This window comes from Grus americana, chromosome 3 (assembly GCF_028858705.1).
Source record: "Grus americana isolate bGruAme1 chromosome 3, bGruAme1.mat, whole genome shotgun sequence".
In the NCBI taxonomy this organism is placed as follows: domain Eukaryota; kingdom Metazoa; phylum Chordata; class Aves; order Gruiformes; family Gruidae; genus Grus; species Grus americana.
This window is the reverse complement of record NC_072854.1, coordinates 395,116-411,110: the sequence shown is the minus strand read 5'-3', so window position 1 is coordinate 411,110 and position 15,995 is coordinate 395,116. Positions and strand designations below refer to the sequence as shown.

The 15,995-nt window shown below is 73.5% G+C and overlaps 4 protein-coding genes across 7 annotated transcripts; 2 read left to right on the top strand and 2 right to left on the bottom strand.

The window, feature by feature from the left end:
- Positions 1–177: 177 nt before the first annotated feature.
- PREB (prolactin regulatory element binding) lies at positions 178–2,885 on the bottom strand. The gene is made up of 9 exons (XM_054820051.1): positions 2,696–2,885; positions 2,290–2,485; positions 1,904–2,115; positions 1,602–1,682; positions 1,409–1,533; positions 1,014–1,187; positions 870–942; positions 576–735; positions 178–448 (listed from the first exon to the last, which is right to left on the bottom strand). The coding sequence occupies exons 1-9, from the start codon at positions 2,828–2,830 to the stop codon at positions 354–356; spliced, it is 1,251 nt and encodes a 416-aa protein (XP_054676026.1). The 5' UTR covers positions 2,831–2,885; the 3' UTR covers positions 178–353.
- TCF23 (transcription factor 23) lies at positions 2,851–5,431 on the top strand. 2 transcript variants are annotated; one of them, XM_054820049.1, is made up of 3 exons: positions 2,860–4,258; positions 4,631–4,882; positions 5,223–5,431. In XM_054820049.1, exons 1-3 carry the CDS (start codon positions 3,269–3,271, stop codon positions 5,364–5,366), a joined length of 1,386 nt encoding a protein of 461 aa, XP_054676024.1. In that variant the 5' UTR covers positions 2,860–3,268; the 3' UTR covers positions 5,367–5,431. The 2 variants fall into 2 exon arrangements, with proteins under 2 accessions (XP_054676025.1, XP_054676024.1); XM_054820050.1 differs by having other exon boundaries at positions 2,851–4,882.
- A 500-nt stretch (positions 5,432–5,931) lies between these two features.
- SLC5A6 (solute carrier family 5 member 6) lies at positions 5,932–12,241 on the bottom strand. 3 transcript variants are annotated; one of them, XM_054820040.1, is made up of 16 exons: positions 12,043–12,230; positions 9,570–10,048; positions 9,094–9,159; positions 8,974–9,025; positions 8,792–8,859; positions 8,545–8,699; positions 8,174–8,314; positions 7,954–8,083; positions 7,786–7,874; positions 7,597–7,709; positions 7,442–7,509; positions 7,267–7,353; positions 6,984–7,168; positions 6,770–6,873; positions 6,571–6,689; positions 5,932–6,469 (listed from the first exon to the last, which is right to left on the bottom strand). In XM_054820040.1, the coding sequence occupies exons 2-16, from the start codon at positions 9,897–9,899 to the stop codon at positions 6,323–6,325; spliced, it is 1,854 nt and encodes a 617-aa protein (XP_054676015.1). In that variant the 5' UTR covers positions 9,900–10,048; positions 12,043–12,230; the 3' UTR covers positions 5,932–6,322. The 3 variants fall into 3 exon arrangements, with proteins under 3 accessions (XP_054676015.1, XP_054676016.1, XP_054676017.1); XM_054820041.1 differs by lacking the exon at positions 12,043–12,230 and having other exon boundaries at positions 9,570–11,650; XM_054820042.1 differs by lacking the exons at positions 6,571–6,689; positions 6,770–6,873 and having other exon boundaries at positions 12,043–12,241.
- Positions 12,242–12,481: 240 nt separating this feature from the next.
- Positions 12,482–15,841, top strand: ATRAID (all-trans retinoic acid induced differentiation factor). The gene is made up of 7 exons (XM_054820068.1): positions 12,482–12,625; positions 12,897–13,027; positions 13,305–13,376; positions 15,086–15,157; positions 15,227–15,348; positions 15,437–15,537; positions 15,629–15,841. The coding sequence occupies exons 1-7, from the start codon at positions 12,560–12,562 to the stop codon at positions 15,731–15,733; spliced, it is 669 nt and encodes a 222-aa protein (XP_054676043.1). The 5' UTR covers positions 12,482–12,559; the 3' UTR covers positions 15,734–15,841.
- The last annotated feature ends 154 nt before the right edge of the window (positions 15,842–15,995 follow it).

Sequence of the window (15,995 nt, the reverse complement as noted above, 5' to 3'; positions counted from 1 at the left end):
CCCGGGGCGGTGCCACTGCAGCTGGAGGGGACCGGGAGGGCACCGGGCCCCACACCGACCCCACGCGGCTGCGGCCACCCCCGCTGCCCAGCACCGACAGACAGTGCCGGGTCACGCTCCGGGTCACGCTCCAGTTTTAATCACGGCAGCTGCTGGGACCCCTCCTCCCCGGGCCAGCCCCACGCCGCACCGCCGCCCCGTGCGGCCCCCGGCCCCCTCATCCGCTCCCCGAGTGCCAGCGGGGCCGGCGGGGCCGGGGCTGGTCCCTCGGCTGCTTCACAGTCTGCTTGGGGGGGTGGACGCGCGGCAGAGGTGCTGGGGGGGTCCCGGCCTGGCGCTTGGGGGCCGGGGGCCTAGAGGAAGCCCGGGAAAGCGAGCTGCAGCAGCAGGATGGCGGCCACGATGAGCCCGGCACAGAGCAGCAGCAGCAGCCAGATGGGGAGGGAGCCTGCGGGGGGGAGAGGGGTGAGGACGGGCACTGCGCCCCCCAGCCCCCCCTGCACACGCAGAAGCAGCCCTGCTTCGGGCTGGCGAGCGGCCATGGGCCCCCCGGCACCCCCCACCCCGGCACCTACGTCGGCTGGGGAGCAGGTGCAGCTTGCAGCGGCTGTCGACGGCCACGCTGAGCAGGGCGGCCTCGTTCCCTGCCAGCAGCTCCCGCCCGCGCCGGCTCTCAGGGACGAAGGCCACGTCCGTCACCACGATGCCATGCGCTTCCTTCACGTAGTACAGCCTCTGCGGAGCAGGACGGGGGTGACTCAGGGCAGCCTGGCCCCCAGGGGGGGACACTGGGGCTGCCCCCGAACCCCTCCCCGCCCAGCCAGCTGCTCCCCGGGCCATGGGGAGCCCCCACCGCCCCCACAGCTCACCTGCAGCGAGAAGGCGATGTGAATGGCGACAGAGCCCGTCACCGTGCCCAGCCCCAAGAAGGTGCCCGAGTCACTGCAGGGGGGAGGACGGTGAGCGGGGGCCGGCATGGCCCCCAGCCCCGCACCCGCCCGGCCCCGGGGTACCTGACGGAGAGGCAGGAGATCACCTCGCTGCCGCAGGGCCGGGTCAGCAGTGGCAGGAAGCTCTTCCCGTCCCACTTGGTCAGGTAGCAGGGCGGGGGGCGGCGCTCCCGCTTGTGGGGCACCTGCACTGTGTAGAGCCGCAGCGCCCCGGCGTTGTCCTCCACAGCCCCGAACCTGCCCCAGAAGCACACGGGGTCCATCAGTCCCTACAGCCAGCACCGCCGCCCCCCTTCACCCGGCGCCCAGCACCCTCCCCTCTCCCAAATGCAAGCCTGGACCCGGACCCCACCCCGCTAAAGCAGCCAGCAGAGCCACTCCTTCCCCAGCCCAGCAGAGGCGGCAGGGGCTGCCGGAAGGATCGGTGGGCCCTGGATTACACATTCGCACGCCCTCACCGGCAGGCCTGGTAGCGGTAAGCCTTGTCGGGGATGCCGGGCAGGTTCTCGTTCCAGCGCAGCCCCGTCACCAGCTGGTCCTGCTGCCACACGCAGCACTGGAAGTCCCGTCCCGCCGTTACCACCTGTGCAGAGAGCGCGGGCGTCCAAGGACGGCTCTGCCCACGAGGCTGGGGAGCCGCCCAACGCCCACCTTGTTGTCAGGGCCCAGCGCGATATCTTCAATCTCCCCATCGTGGGCTTTGAACTCCAGCGTCTTCTTCATGCTGGGGAACTGCAAGGGTAGAGCAGGTGTCAGAGCTGCACCCCGAGGGCTGGGGTCCCCCGACAGCCCCAGCGCAGCACCCGGGGTCGCTCGGGGAAGGTGTCGGGAAGACGCAGCATTACGTGAACGCGAGAGCTGCTGATTCGGCACCATCAGGGCCTGGCCCTCCCCACCGGACACACGCTGCCGCCAGCACGGCGACGCCCAGCCTCAGCTCCCCCCATGCCTACCTCCCAGAGGCGGAGGAAGCCATCAGCACCGCCGGTGACGAGCAGAGAGCAGTCGGCGTTGAAGCGGACGGCCTTCTGTAGGGCATCAGGGCTGAAATCTGTGCGGACGCTGTGCAGGCTCTCCACCGTCACCTCGCTCGTCTGGCTCTGCGTCTCACCCTGCCCCGCCGGGCTGGGGCCCTTCCGCTTCCGCGGCCCCTTCTCCCCGCTGCCTGCCGTGGGGCAGACGACACAGAGCCCTGACACAGCTCCCCACTGCTGGGCAGGCCGAAGGCCCCCACAGCACCGCCCCATCTCCAAACCACCCTCCAGCCCCCCGGCCCTGCCCCACGGCACCCCGAGCGGGCGCTGTCACACCGACCTCCCCCGGGGAGAGCGGGACTCACCGTTCCGGCCGGCTGGGCCGCTCTTGGCCTCGGGCGCCTGCAGGCTGAAGCGGAGGATGTGGCAGCTGGCGTCCTGCCCCGCGGCAATGATGTCGTCGGCCAGCGCCATGGTCATGGTGGCGCGGGTCTCGGTGTCGTGGGAGTGCAGCAGGGAGGCGCTGAGCTGCCCCCCGATCTGCTCCAGCTGCAGGAAGTGCTGCGGGACGGGGCTCGGCCTCAGCCGCCGCAGCGGGGCCCTGCTCCGGGGCCACCCGCCGCAACACGTCTCCCCCCCCTCCCCGGGGCCGCCCCCACGCCGGGCCGGGCCTCCCTCCGCCCCCCGGCCCCGCAGCTCCCCGCCGCGTCCCCCCGGGCCTCCTCACCCCCCTCCGCCACGGGCCCGCCCGCGCCCCGCGCTAAGCCGCACCACGCCATTGCGGATGCCGGTCTTGGCGGCGCCGCCGCCGCCGGCGGTGATGGCGAGCGGGCGGCGCGGGTGGAGGCGGACGGTGTAGAGCGGGAAGGGCGCCCGGTACAGCTCGGCCGGCCGCCGCGGCGCCATGGCTGCGCCGCACACGTCAGCGCGTCACCGCGTCGCTGCGTCATCGCGCCGCCGCCACGTCCGCCCCGCCCCGCTCCCTAGCCCCGCCCCCTGTCGCCCATAGCCCCGCCCCTGTCGCCCATAGCCCCGCCCCCTGCCCCGCCCCGATGCGCAGAGCAGAGCGCGGGCAGGGTCGTGCGTGTCCGTGGGTGTCCGTGGGTGTCCGTGGGTGCTCCGCAGTGCCGGGACAGCAGCTGCCTACGGCTCCCGGCATGGCAGCGCCCCGCACGGACAGTTCCCGGGCAGTGGGGCATCACGTCTGCACGGCACTGCCTTCAACAGAGCCCCGCGTGGGTGTGGGGGGTCCTGACCTGCCCCCCACCCCCACGTATATCCCTCTGCAGTGGGGCAGCACCCACATACCCGCACGAGGCAACAGGGGACCCCTGTGTGCCCCCCATGGCGGGCTGGGGGCTGCCCCGCCTGCAGCCCAGCTGCGGACCCCCCCGTTCCCCCTGTCCCTGGCCAGCAGGGCCCCCCCGTGCCCCTCTTGGGGCCCCTCGTGCTGCCCGGCACCCATCACCCCGCTGCCCTGGGTGCCACAGGTCACCCGTGGGCATGCTGCCCATGCCGGGCTGCCCTGGCACCCTGGCACTGCCCTACAGCCGCTGCCTGTCCCCATGGTCCCCTCGCCTGGGGACGGGGCTGGGGTGCGGCTGGCGCAGCCCCCGGGGGACCCCCCAGCCCATGCCACGTGGCAGCGGGTGTGGGAGTCCCCACGGGGTGGGCCCACTGCTGCAGGCAGCTGCCTGCCCTGTGCACCAGCACTGGGGTCCCATCCCACGGGCAGGGCCTCGGGACGCGGGGCCGGGGCGCGGTGTGACCCCATGTGGTGCCCTGCCCGGTGCACGGCCTGTGCCTGCGGCACCCCGCCTGGGGCCGGTGGCTCCGTGGCGCTGGGGCCGGGCTGTGGGGCGAGCAGGGCTCCCGTGGGCGGCCGCGGGCCGGGGGAGGCTCCGGCTGGGACAGCCCGTATCCTCCTGCTCATCCCACGGTGCCAAGGAGGGGGAGGCGAGACGCCCGCCCAGACAAGGCCGCGGGCCGGGCCGGGCCGGGAGGCGGCGGGGGGATGTGCTGGCGCTCCCTGGGGCGCCCCGACCCACCGGTGCTTCGCGGGGCCGAGGCGCAGGCAGGAACGCGGGCAGGGGCTGCCTGGCGGAGCCCGGCATGGCCGAGAGCACAGGGGCAGGCGCCGGCGAGGGGTGCGGAGCGGGGCTGGCTGCCACACACGGCTGCTCCCCGGCCACCACCACCCCCCGCTCCCGGGAGAGAGGCACCCGCAGCCCCCCACGAGCCAACCGGCGCTGCCGGGGAGGGGGCACAGGCAGGACCCCGGGGCCCTCATCCACCCGGCCCGGTGATCTGGGGAGCCCCCCGACAGCAGGACAGGTAAGGAGCTGGGTGAGTGCGGGAGCAGGACCCCACAGACCCCACGCGTGGTGGCAGCAGGGAGCCCCGGGGGGCTGCTGTGGGGAGGGGCTCACACCAGGCAGTGCCAGCCCACCCCACTCGGGTGCAGGTCGTGGGCAGGACTGAGCCCAGGGGGTGCGGGCAGGGGGGCACATGGGTGGGTGGGACGCAGCCCTGGGGGCACAGACACCCCACGGGGCCCAGGACCTGGGGCCACCCGGCTGCTCCGGGGACAGGTGGCACGCAGAGGATGGGTGCTGTCCCCATCCCGCCGGGGTGACGGTGCCCTCCCCGGCCTCAGCCACAGGGCACCACGGCCCCCGGGCCGGCTCAGTCCCACTCTTGCCGCAGGGCCCCCCGGTGCCACTGTGCCCCCAGAACGCGGCGCGGGAGCGGAGCCGGGTGCGGGCGCTGCGCCGGGCCTTCCAGTCGCTGCAGGCAGCCCTGCCCACCGTGCCCCCCGGCACCAAGCTCTCCAAGCTGGACGTCCTCGTCCTGGCCACCAGCTACATCGCCCACCTCAGCCACGCGCTGGGCCGCGGGCCCCCCCCGCCCGCACCCTCCCACCCACTCCATGGACACCCGCTCCTGCACCCCATGAAGGTGAGACCCAGGGCACCCCTGCCTCAGCGTCCAGCTCCCCGGCACCGGTCCCCAGGGTGCCCCTTGCGTGACGGCACCCAGTCCCCGGGGTCCCCCGTTACCCCCCGTGCAGCAGCAGCAGCCCCTGGGGTCCCTCAGTGCACGACGCAGCCGGTCCCCGGGGTCCCCCGTGCACCCCAGCGCCCATTCCCTCAGCTTGCGGCCCCCCCACCCCGGGGTCCCCAGCACACCCCGGCAGCCGGTCCCTGAGACCCCCCCCCCCGTGCCCAGGCGTTGGGGACCGGGAGCGGCAGGACAAGGGGCAGCCCTCCCAGCCCCGACCCCTCTCCCTCTCTTGCAGAAGTGGCCGATGCGCTCCCGCCTCTACGCCGGCCCTTGGGGGGGCCCCAGTCCTGACCCCCCCGGGGCAGCCGCAGCCACCAGCAGCCACCAGCACACAGGCGCGGGAGGCAGCAGGCTGGCAGCAGGGGACGGCACCCCCTGACCCCCGGGGTGCCCACAGGAGCCCCCACACGGGCTCTCTCCCTGCAGCACGGGGGGTCCGTGAGCTCAGTGGGCAGCAGGGTGCCCAGGCTCCCTGCCCAGCCCTGCCCTCACCCTGCCCACCGCCGCTGTGGGGCAGGACCCGGGGGACGCTGGCGGGGGGGACGGGGGACACAGGGGGGGGTGCGTGCGCCACACTGCCCACAGGGGCTGGGGGGGCCACCCGGCAGGACCCACAGCAATAAACGCGCAGCCAGCACCCACCGCCTGCCTCCTGCCTCCGCTGCACTGGGGCTGCAGGCTGGGCCCCCCCCCCGGCCCCTCACCCCGGGGCCCCCCGGCCACGGAGCAGCGGCCCCCCCGGCTGTGCTCACCTGGCTCCCCCGGCCGGGCCCCCCCCGCCGGCCCCGCACCATGGGACAGGGGCCAGGGCCAAGGCCGCCGCCATAAATCTCCCCGTCTGGCGATGCTCCCGCTCTGGGGACTGCAGGGCCCCCCCGCCGCTCCGGCAGACGGGGGGTCCCGTGTCCCCGCCGGGCAGGGGGCTGGGGGGCTGCTCCGACACCTGCGCTCCAGAACCATTTATTGGGGGAACCACAAACACGGAAATGGGTGACGGGGGGCGGTGCTCAGCACCCTGGGGGTCCAGGCGGCCCCCGGCCCGGGAGCGGTGTGGTAAGGCACGTGGCCGGGGCACCGGGTAGTGTCCCGGCCGGGGGGGGAGGGCGCCGCTGCGACTCCCCCCCACCCATGGTCCCAGAGCCCCCCCGGCCAGGGGGTAGCGGCCCCGGTGTGGGCACAGGCAGAGGTCCCTGAGCCCGGCCAGCCCCCCTTGCGGGGACCCGGCCCCGTCCCGGTCATTTGGTGCTCCCCGGCTGAGCGTGGGTGCCCCGCGCGGGGTGGGGGGCGCCGGGGAAGGGGGCAGGGGGGGCCGGGACCCCCATGCCAGGGTGGGGATCAGAAGGAAGTCTCCTGCAGGGCATAGGCAGGGGCCCCGGCTGAGCGGATGTAGCCCTGTCCCTCCTCTTCCTCCCGCCGCCCGGGGGGGGCCAGGCCGTTTGCCAACCCTTTGCTCTTCTCCGCGGTGTCCGTCCGGTCGGTGTCCTGCAGGGAGAGAGCGGGAGGGGCAGCAGGGGCACGGGGCGGGGGACACGGATGCTGTGGGCCCCCCCCCCCCCCCCAGTGCTGGGGTCCGGGCCCCTCACCTGGGCAGCCCCCACCCCGCAGCAGAGCCTCTGCCGGTACTTGTGGGGCAGGCAGCAGAGCAGGCGCGGCAGCACGGGGTAGATGGTGCGGGGGTCCACGGCCGCTGCCGGCGTGGGGCCTGGGGGGCAGAGCAGAGGGTGAGCGGGGTGGGGTGGGTGGGGTGGGGCTGCTGGTGGCCCCCCGCGCCCCCGCACTCACCGGTGAGCAGGCTGACCAGGAGCCCTACCAGGATGACGGTGGTGGAGTTGTGGGCGCTGTACCACAGGTAGGACAGGCGGTAGAACTTCTGCAGCCCCGTGGGGCTGGGGGAGATGGGGGTCAGCATGGGGGGGGCAGGGCATGGAGCAGCACCCCCGCACCCCCCGTCCCGCAGCCGCAGCGCCCCGGCGCCGAGCCCCCCCGCCCCGCTCACCTCTGGGGGGCCGCTGTGGGGGCCAGCAGCGTGGTGTTGAGGACGGTGGTGAAGTTGCCGGCAGAGAGGAGCGCGGTGCTGTTGGGCGGGGAGGCCCCCCCCGTGCCCCCCATGTTGCTCAGCATGCTGCCGATGCCCACCCAGAAGGCCATGGCCAGGCCCGCCAGCAGCCCCACGACAGCACCCTGCGCCGGCAGAGAGAGAGGGTGCTGACCCCCGCCCCCGGGGTGCCCTGCCCCCCCCCCCCCTCCAGGGACCCCCAGCCAGGCAGGGGGACACTCACCGTGGGGTTGGCACAGGGGAAGAACATGCCCAGGCAGAAGAGCCCCAGGAGCGGGCCCCCCACCATGCCGAACATGCTGATGGCCACCTGCGGGGACACGGCCCTGAGCACCGACCCATCGCCCCGGCCGGCGCCGGCCGCTCACCGGCTGGGTGCCCCCACACCCCCACCCTACCTGCAGCACGGGGCCCAGCATGGAGGACACGTAGGCCATCCCCAGGCAGAGCAACCCATAGCCGAAAGCTGGGGAGAGGAGTGGGGGGGTCACGGCAGTGCTGGGGACCCCCCCTGCCGCCAGCGCCAGCCCCCCCCACAATGCCCCCCGCTCACCCATCAGCTTGGAGAGCAGCGTGGCCTGTGACTCCGACAGCCTGGGGCAGTGCGGCCGGACCAGGTCCTCCATCGTCACCGTAGCCAGCGAGTTGAAGGCGGAGGAGATGGTGCTGGGGAGGAGAAGGAGCGGGAGGGGGCTCTGCCGCGACCCCCCCAGCCCCACTGGCCCCTGGGCCGCCCGCTCACCTGAGGGACCCGCTGAAGAGGCAGGCGACGAAGAGCCCGGGCAGCCCCGGCAGGTCCCGCAGCACGTCCATCACGAAGTACAGCACCAGCTGGGGCGGGAGGGTCAGCACGGGGGGACGGGGGGGGGGACGGGGGGGGGGGGCACAGGGACAGGGTCCAGCCACCCACCTGGTCGGGGGAGCTGGGCTGATGGGCCTGCCCCAGCGGGTGCTCCCGGTCGTAGACGAACATGACGAGGCCGGTGAGGCAGCTGAGGCAGAGGACGATCTGCTGGCAGGGGAAGACGGCGTAGCAGGAGCTGCGGGGGGCAGGCAGGCGTCAGAGGCGGTGGGGAAGGGGGGGGACACCCATCCCGGCCGCGGGACCCCCCAGCCCCGTCCCCACTCACAGCTTGGCCTCCCGCTCGCTGCGGGCGCTGAGGTACCGCTGCACCTGCGCCTGGTTCACCCCGTACAGCGACAGCATCATGAAGACGCCCCCCACCGCCAGCGTCCAGAAGGTGTGCCGCTCAAAGGGGTCGGGGTCCAGGCTGCGGGCAGGCACCGGCAGAGGGGTCACGGCCACGGGTCCTCACCAGACCCGGCACCCCGCAGCATGGGAAAGGGGGCGGCGGGAACAACCCCCCCCCCCACCACCACCCCCCCCCCCCCCGTGCCGGAGCTCCTCCTCCCCACCCCAGGCGCGCCCCACGCGTCCCCACGGCGTGACGTGGGGTGCCCGGCCCCGGGCGGGTGAAGGCGTCTCAGCCGGGCCGCTCACTCGATGCCGGAGATCTTGCCCTCCTGCTTGGCCAGGCGCCAGACACGGGCCATGCCGCCCACGCGCTGGGCGCCCACCACGATGACGGCCAGCTGCCCCGCGAACATCACCAGTGTCTGGAAGACGTCCGTCCAGATGACGGCCTTCAGCCCGCCCTGCGGAGACACGGCGCCCGTCACCGCGGCCCGGTGGGGACCCGGGGCACCCCGCGGCCGGCCGTGCTGCGGCGCGGTGGGCAGGGACTCACCAGTGTAGTGTAGAGCGTGCAGACCAGCCCCATGGTGAGCACCGCGCTCCAGAGATCAAAGCCCGTCACTGGAAGTGGCAGAGGCCGTTAACGAGCTGGGGGGGGCATCACCCCACGCACCACCCCCCCCCGTGCAGGATGGCGTTCCCAGCATCTCCCCCCTGCTCCCGTCCCCCTGTTACCTGCGTTGAGGGCCAGCGAGGGCGCGTAGAGCACCACCCCCATGTAGATGACCTGCGGGGAGAGCAGCGCTGACACCGTGCACGGCCCCCCGCGCCCCCCCCCCCCCCCCTCCCACTCACCATCTGGAAGATGAAGGTGATGGTGCCGAAGACCCGCACCGTCTTGTTGAAGCGCAGCTCCAGGTACTGGGGGCGGGGGGGAAGATGGGTCAGGGTACTGTCCCACCCGGACACGGGGTCCTGAGCAGGGGGGACGTCCCCCCGTGTGTCCCCCCAGCAGTGGGGAAGCGGGGGGGGGCAGGCAGCCCTGCCCCAGCACCTCGGCTCCTGCCGCCACAGACACCGCGAGGCCGGCCAGCGCTGCCGGGGGCAGGGGACGGGGGCGAAGGACGGGATGAGACAAGCCCGGTGGGAGCCCCATCTGCGGGGCGCGGCACGCTGGGCGCCCAGACAGGGGCACCAGGAAGCGAGGGCCCGGAGCCAAACCCCCACCGGGCGCCGTCAGCTCGTCCCGAGGCCACACGCCTGCCGGCACGTCCCGCCGGGTGCTGGGCTCCGCGCGTGCCCCCCGTCCCCACGGGGACGGCCCCTCTCACCTCGTAGGTGCTGGTGATGCGCAGGCGGTAGAAGACGGGGATGAAGACGTGAGCTGGGATGAGCAGCCCCAGGAAATAGGAGCAGCCGAGGAACCAGTACTCGGTGCCAAAGCGGTAGATCTCGCTCGGCACACCCAGGATGGCCACGGCCGACTGGAAGGTGGCCAGCAGGGAGAGGGCGACAGGCAGGAAGCCCATGTTGCGGTTGGCCAGGAGGAACTCCTGCACCGTGCGCTGCCGATCCCCGCTCAGCGCGTAGAAGAGTCCGATGGCCGACGACAGCACCAGCAGCAGCGCGAAGATGCTGTAGTCGATCGCCGTGAACTCCATGGTGAGCGTCTCCTATTGCCACTGTCCCGCCGGAGCCACCGCTGCCTGGCCGCCCACCCCGGTTGCGCCCCGTCAGCCTCATGGGCATGCCGAACCCCGGCAGCCACCCCGGCAGCAGGTCCTGGCCGGCATCTCCCCGGCACCCAGAGCTGCGGGAGGAGGGACGGGTGTCAGCGGCGGCCGGGAGCTGCACCTGACACTGCAGGGACCTTCGCTCGCTCTGTCTCAGCCTCAAGGACCCGGTGCAGGGGGGGGCAGGCTGGTTGAGGAACGTCCCCTTAAACCTTCTCCTCCCTCTGGGCTGGGCTCGGCAGCGCGGCGCCCACCCCCCCGGCTGTCCAACCTGCCCCCGCCAAGGGAAACGGGAGCTTCTTCCAAAGAACACCGAGGCCACGGTTGCAAAAACAGTCCCACCCAGGACCCCGGCGGCACCGGCCCTACCAGCCCCACGCTGTTCCGCCAAGCCTGGCAGAACCGGCCCCGCATGGCCAAACCCAACCGCCCCCGGTGCAGGACAGCCTCGCCAAGCCCGGCAGCACCGGCCCTGCCCCAGCCAAACACATCACGACCCAACCGCCCCGGCCCCGCCGAGCCCCGCAGAGCTGCCCCCGGTGCGAGAGCCCAGCCAAGCCCAGCACAGTTGCCCTGGCGCCAGAGCAGCCACCCCCACAGCGGCCCGCCTGGCAGGACCGGCCCCACTGGCAGCCCCCAGCCCCGTCGGACCCATGGATGGGGCCATGGGGGGCAAACAGACGGACAGCGGAGCTTGGTCTGTGCCGGCGAGGAGATGCAGGAGCCCTGGGACCCTCACCCAGCTGAGCAGAGGCTGGGCTGGGTGACCCCCACCCACACAGCCGGGGACAGACAGACGGACAGCGGGTCTGACAGCCTCAGGGGCTCTGGGCAGCAGCCAGGTGGAGCAGCCCTGGCACCCCCTGCCCCACTCACCGGCACATCCTCGGGGGTCCCCACCATGCCTCTGCCCCCAGCCTGGGCTCCAGCCCCTGCAGAGCCGGGGGTGAGCGAGCCGGGCAGCCCCAGAAGCCAGGCAGGGAGGTGGCACAAGCAGAGACACCCCCCCCGCCAGCAGGCACGGGGCTGTGGGGAGCAGGGAGCCAGGAGCGGCGAGTGCCGGGGGAACGGCAGGCCCCAGTGGGGCAGGGGGCGCGGAGGGACCCCACGATGCTGTACCAGTGGGGCAGCGTTAGGGGCTGCCGCGGGGCAGCACGGGGCATGGGGAGGACGAGGCCGGGCTGCCGGGGCAGGGGGCTGGTGCTGCACCCGCCGTGATCCCCAGAGGAATGCCCGCCCGGGGCATACTTGGGGGGATTAGGCTGGGCCCCGCCTGGCACCCCTGCACCCGGCACAGCTTGCCCGGGCCTGCCCGCCGTGGGTGCCGGGGGACCGGGCGGCTGTGCTGGCACAGGACGTCGTGGCAGCGCAGAAAGGGGGTGAGAGGGCAGCGCCTCCCGCCTCGCATGCCACCGTCCCCGTGCCTGGCCGGGACGCGCTGCGTGCGGCACAGCTCCCGGGCAGGGTCCAAGGTCACCCCGCCGCATTCCGCTGCGGAGACTAAACACGAGGCGGGCGGTGCCGCGGTCCCTGACGGCTGCCCCACCGCAGCCCAAGGCCCGGCACCCCGGGCGCTCCCAGCCCAAGGCTCCCCGGTACGGGGCGGCCCCGTGGTGTCCCCGCTGCCTCCAGCCTCGGCGTCCCCAGCCCAAGGCCCCGGGCCGTGCCCCGCTCCCCGGCCCTGCCTCACGCCCCCGTGTCCGCCGGTGTCCCCGGTGACCCCGCTCCTCCCGTTCCCCCCGCCCTACGCTTCCTCGTCCCCGGTGACCCGGCTCAAGGCGCGGCTGCCCAGCCCCGGCGTCCCCGGTGACCTCAGGCCACGGCCCCGCTGCCCCTTCCCCGGGGTCCCCGGTGCCACCCCCCCCCCCCCGGCTCCCGCCGTCCCCCCAGCGACCGCGGCCCCAGGCCCGGCTCCCCGGAGCCGCCGGTGTCGGCCGAGGGCGAGGCGGGGCGGGCGGCAGCAGGACGAGCCCCGGCCCCGACCCCGGCGTGTGGTTCCGAGCCCGGCGGGGCCGCTCCGGAGCCGGGCAGTGACCTTGAGGGGCCCCGGCGGTCCCGGTGCGACACTCACCGGCGGCGCGGCGGAGCGGAGCCCACGTGCCGCCCTGCCCCGGGCCGGCGCGTCCTGATGACGCGTGGGGGGGGGGGGGGGGCACCGGGCGGCGCTGCCAGCGCTGCCCTCACCGCCGCTCCCCCCCCCCCCCGGCCGGGTCCCCCCGGCCCCGCGCGCCGTGATGGCGTCAGCCGCCGCCACCGGGACCGGCCCCCACGTGGGGCCCCGGCCGCGCTCCGCTGCCCCGGGCAGGTCACCGCGACCCGGCTCTCCCCACCCCACCCCACCCCCCTCGCCGCGGGGGATCCCCGCTCGGGGTCCAGAGGGCGCCCGGCCCGGCCCGGGGCGGGGGGGGAGGGGGGGGCACGGTCCCGCCCAGCCCCTCCGCGCCCCCCCCCCCCCTCGGGGCACCCCCCGGTGACGGGCCGTGTCCGCCAGGGGGCGCCCTCGCGTGGGCGTGTCCGGGGGGGCGGGGCGGTCCCGGAAGAGCCCCCCGGGGGGGGGCGGGGGGGGCGTACCCGGGCTCGGCGGGGCCATGGGCGCCGTCTTGCCGCTGCTGCTGCCGCTGCTGCTGCCGCCCTGGGCCGCCGGCGGCGCGGCGGTGAGCGGCGGGGCCGGGGGGATGCCCGGGGGTCGCGGGGCTCCGGGAGTCCCCGGTCGGGGGTGCCGGGGGGATGCCCCGGGGGTCGGGGGGCTCCGGGGGCGGCCCCGGGAGTCGGGGAGTCCCCGGTCGGGGGTGCCGGGGGGATGCCCGGGTCGGGGATGCTGGGGCGGTGCCCGGGTCGGGGGGCTCCGGGGGGTGCCCGGTCGGGGGCGGGGGGGCGGGGGCTGTGCCGGGGTTGCCCGTGCCCCACCGAACGCCCCGGCCCCAGGTATGCGGGCGCTGCCCGGGGCCGGTGCGGAACGGCTCGATCGTGGCCCAGTACTGCGCGTCCCAGGCCGGCACCGAGAGCGAGGGGCGCTGCTGCCGGGAACGGGGCGCCCGCCCGGAGCGGCTGCTCGGGTACGGGGCGGGGGGGGGGGGGGGGGTGCGAGGCAGGGGCGCGCTGGGGGGTGCAGAGGGCTGTGTAGGGGGTGTCTGGGGACCACATGGGTGGGGGGTGCTTGGGGTGGGTGCAGGAGGGTGACGGGGGGGTCGGGGGGTGACAGGGTGGATGTTGGGGGACACTGGGGGTCAGGGGAATGCAGGGGGTGGGGGGTGGGCGGGGGGGCACGCAGGATGGGGTGCGGGGGGTGCCACGCACGCTGCCATCCCTTCCCCAACCGCTGCCCCCTCCCAGGCTGGACCTGAGTGACTGCTCCCTGCACAGCCTCCCCCCGGGGCTGGCCGAGGCCGCGGCCATCGTCATCCTGTGAGTCCTCGTGCCCCCCCCCCGTGAGGGAGGGGCAGGGAGAGGGGTCTGGGGTGGGTCTGGTGGGAACCCCCCTGGCCAGCACAGCCCTGCCTCTCTGGTCCCCGTCCCCGCTGTCCCCCTGTCCCCCCAGCACCCCCCTACCCAGGGGACACCAGCCACTCTCCATCCCGTTTGCATAGCCGTGGCAGGCGGGGGGAGTCCCCAGTGACTGGAAAAAGGGGAATGTCCCCCTTGTTTCTAAAAGGGGGGGCCCTGGGAACCACCGCCCAGGCAGCCTCTCCCCTGCGCTCGGTCAGAGCGCGGAGCAGACCCTCCTGGAGGCTGTCGGGGCACGTGGAGGGCAGGGAGGTGACGAGACAGCCAGCACGGCTTCACCGGGGCGAGTCATGCCTGACTAAGCTGGTGGCCGCCTGCGATGGAGGGACCGTGCTGGTGCATAAGGGAAGAGCAACTGATGTCATCTGTCTTGATTGCTGTAAGGTTTTTGACGGCATCTGATGCAACATCCTCGTCACTAAACTGGAGAGCTGTGGGTTTGACGGGTGGGCTATTAGATGAGTCGGGAATTAGCTGGATGGCTGCGGCCAAAGAGTTGCAGTCAATGGCTCAATGTCCAAATGGAAACCAGTAACGAGTGGTGTCCCTCAGGGGTCTGTACTGGGACCGGTGCTGTTCAACGTCTTTATTAATGACACGGTAGGATCAACAAGTCTGCGGGTGGCACCAAGCTGCGTCGTGCGGTTAATTTCCTTGAGGGGAGGGCTGGCATCCCCAGGGACCCGGGCAGGCTGGGGGGGACCTGGGAACCTCCTCAGGTTCAACAAGGCCAAGTGCAAGGTCCTGCACGTGGGTCGGGGCAATCCCAAGCACAACTCCAGGCTGGGCAGGGAATGGATGGAGAGCAGCCCTGAGGAGAAGGACTTGGGCTGTTGGGGGACGAGAAGCTCACCATGACCCAGCAATGTGTGCTGGCAGCCCAGAAAGCCACCCGTGTCCTGGGCTGCGCCCCCAGCAGCGTGAGCAGCAGGTCGAGGGAGGGGATTCTGCCCCTCTGCTCCGCTCTGCTGAGACCCCCCTGCAGTGCTGCGTCCAGCTCGGGGGTCCCCAGCACAAGAAGGACATGGAGCTGTTGGAGCCAGGCCAGAGGAGGCCACGGAGATGAGGCGAGGGCTGGAGCACCTCTGCTCTGGAGACCTCAGGCTGAGAGAGTTGGGGTTGTTCAGCCTGGAGAAGAGAAGGCTGCGGGGAGACCTTAGAGCCCCTTCCAGTCCCTGCAGGGGCTCCAGGAAAGCTGGAGAGGGGCTGGTGCCAAGGCCAGGGAGTGCCAGGCCAAGGGGCATGGCCTGAAGCTGCAGGAGGGGAGATGGAGATGGGATGTGAGGCAGAAATCCTTCCCTGTGAGGGTGCTGAGGCCCTGGCACAGGGTGCCCAGAGAAGCTGTGGCTGCCCCTGGCTCCCTGGCAGTGTTCAAGGCCAGGTTGGATGGGGCTGATCTGGTGAAGGATGTCCCTGGCCATGGCAGGACGGGTCTTTAGAGGTCCTTTCCCACCCAAACCCTTCTATGATTCTATGACACCATCCCAGAGGTACCTGTCCCATCTCCGGGGCCAGTCTCCCTGCTGGGGAACAGCCTGGCTGGGGCCGGTGCTGTTTGTGGGCACCTGGGCAGCGGCAGGTGGGGGTCCATGCACCCAGTGTGTTTGCAGGGACCTGACGGAGAACCCTCTGACGCCCCTCCCCAACGGCTCCTTCCTGGGCTTCACCCACCTGCAGCACCTGTGAGTACCAGTGGCGGGGGGCGGCGCGGGGGGCTGCCACGGTGCCGGGTGCTGAGCTCTGCTCCCCAGCATGGTGCCGCTGGCACTGGAGTGCCCGGGCGGGAGCAACGCCTGGGAGAACGTGACGATGCATGGGAACAGCCGGCTCTGCCAGGGCCAGAGGAACCCCTGCAACAGCTCCGGGGAGCTCGGTACGGTGGGGAGCAGGGGTGCCCTGGGGTGGCAGGTGGGGGCTGGCTCCAGACTGGCCCTGTGACCCCCCCTGCTCTGCTCCGCCAGCCTGGCTGTGCCCTGAGAACGCTGCCTGTGCCCCAGACGGCCCCGGCCTCGTCCAGTGCCTGTGTGACAGCCCCTTCCACGGCTACAAGTGCCTGCGCGAGGTGAGGGCCCGCAGGACGGGATCCCCCTCCCTGAGTGCCGGAGCAGCGGGGGCAGCGGGGGGCTGTGCTGCTCACTGCTGCTTCTTCGCAGGGCACGTTCCCCATGCTGCTCTTCTGCGGGATCCTGGGAGCCATCACCCTGTCCCTGTCCCTCTTGCTCTGGGGCACCCAGCGCCGGAAGGCCAAGACCCCCTGAGCGGGGGGGGCAGGGCAGGGGGGGTTCCGTGTGCCAGAGGGGCTCCGTGTACCCGGTGTCTGGCTCACCACGCCGGGGCTAGGGATAAATAAAGCCCGCAGCATCCTCTCTGTGCGTCTGTCCGACTCCTTCCCCGGGGCAGGCGGGAGGCGGTGCAGGCAGCTGCCCAGGGGCGGTGCGGGACCCTCCAGGCCGCTTTGGGGAGCCGGCCCGCGGGGCTGGGGGCGCTGCCTTTCCCCACCCGCCCTGCTGGGGAAGAGCT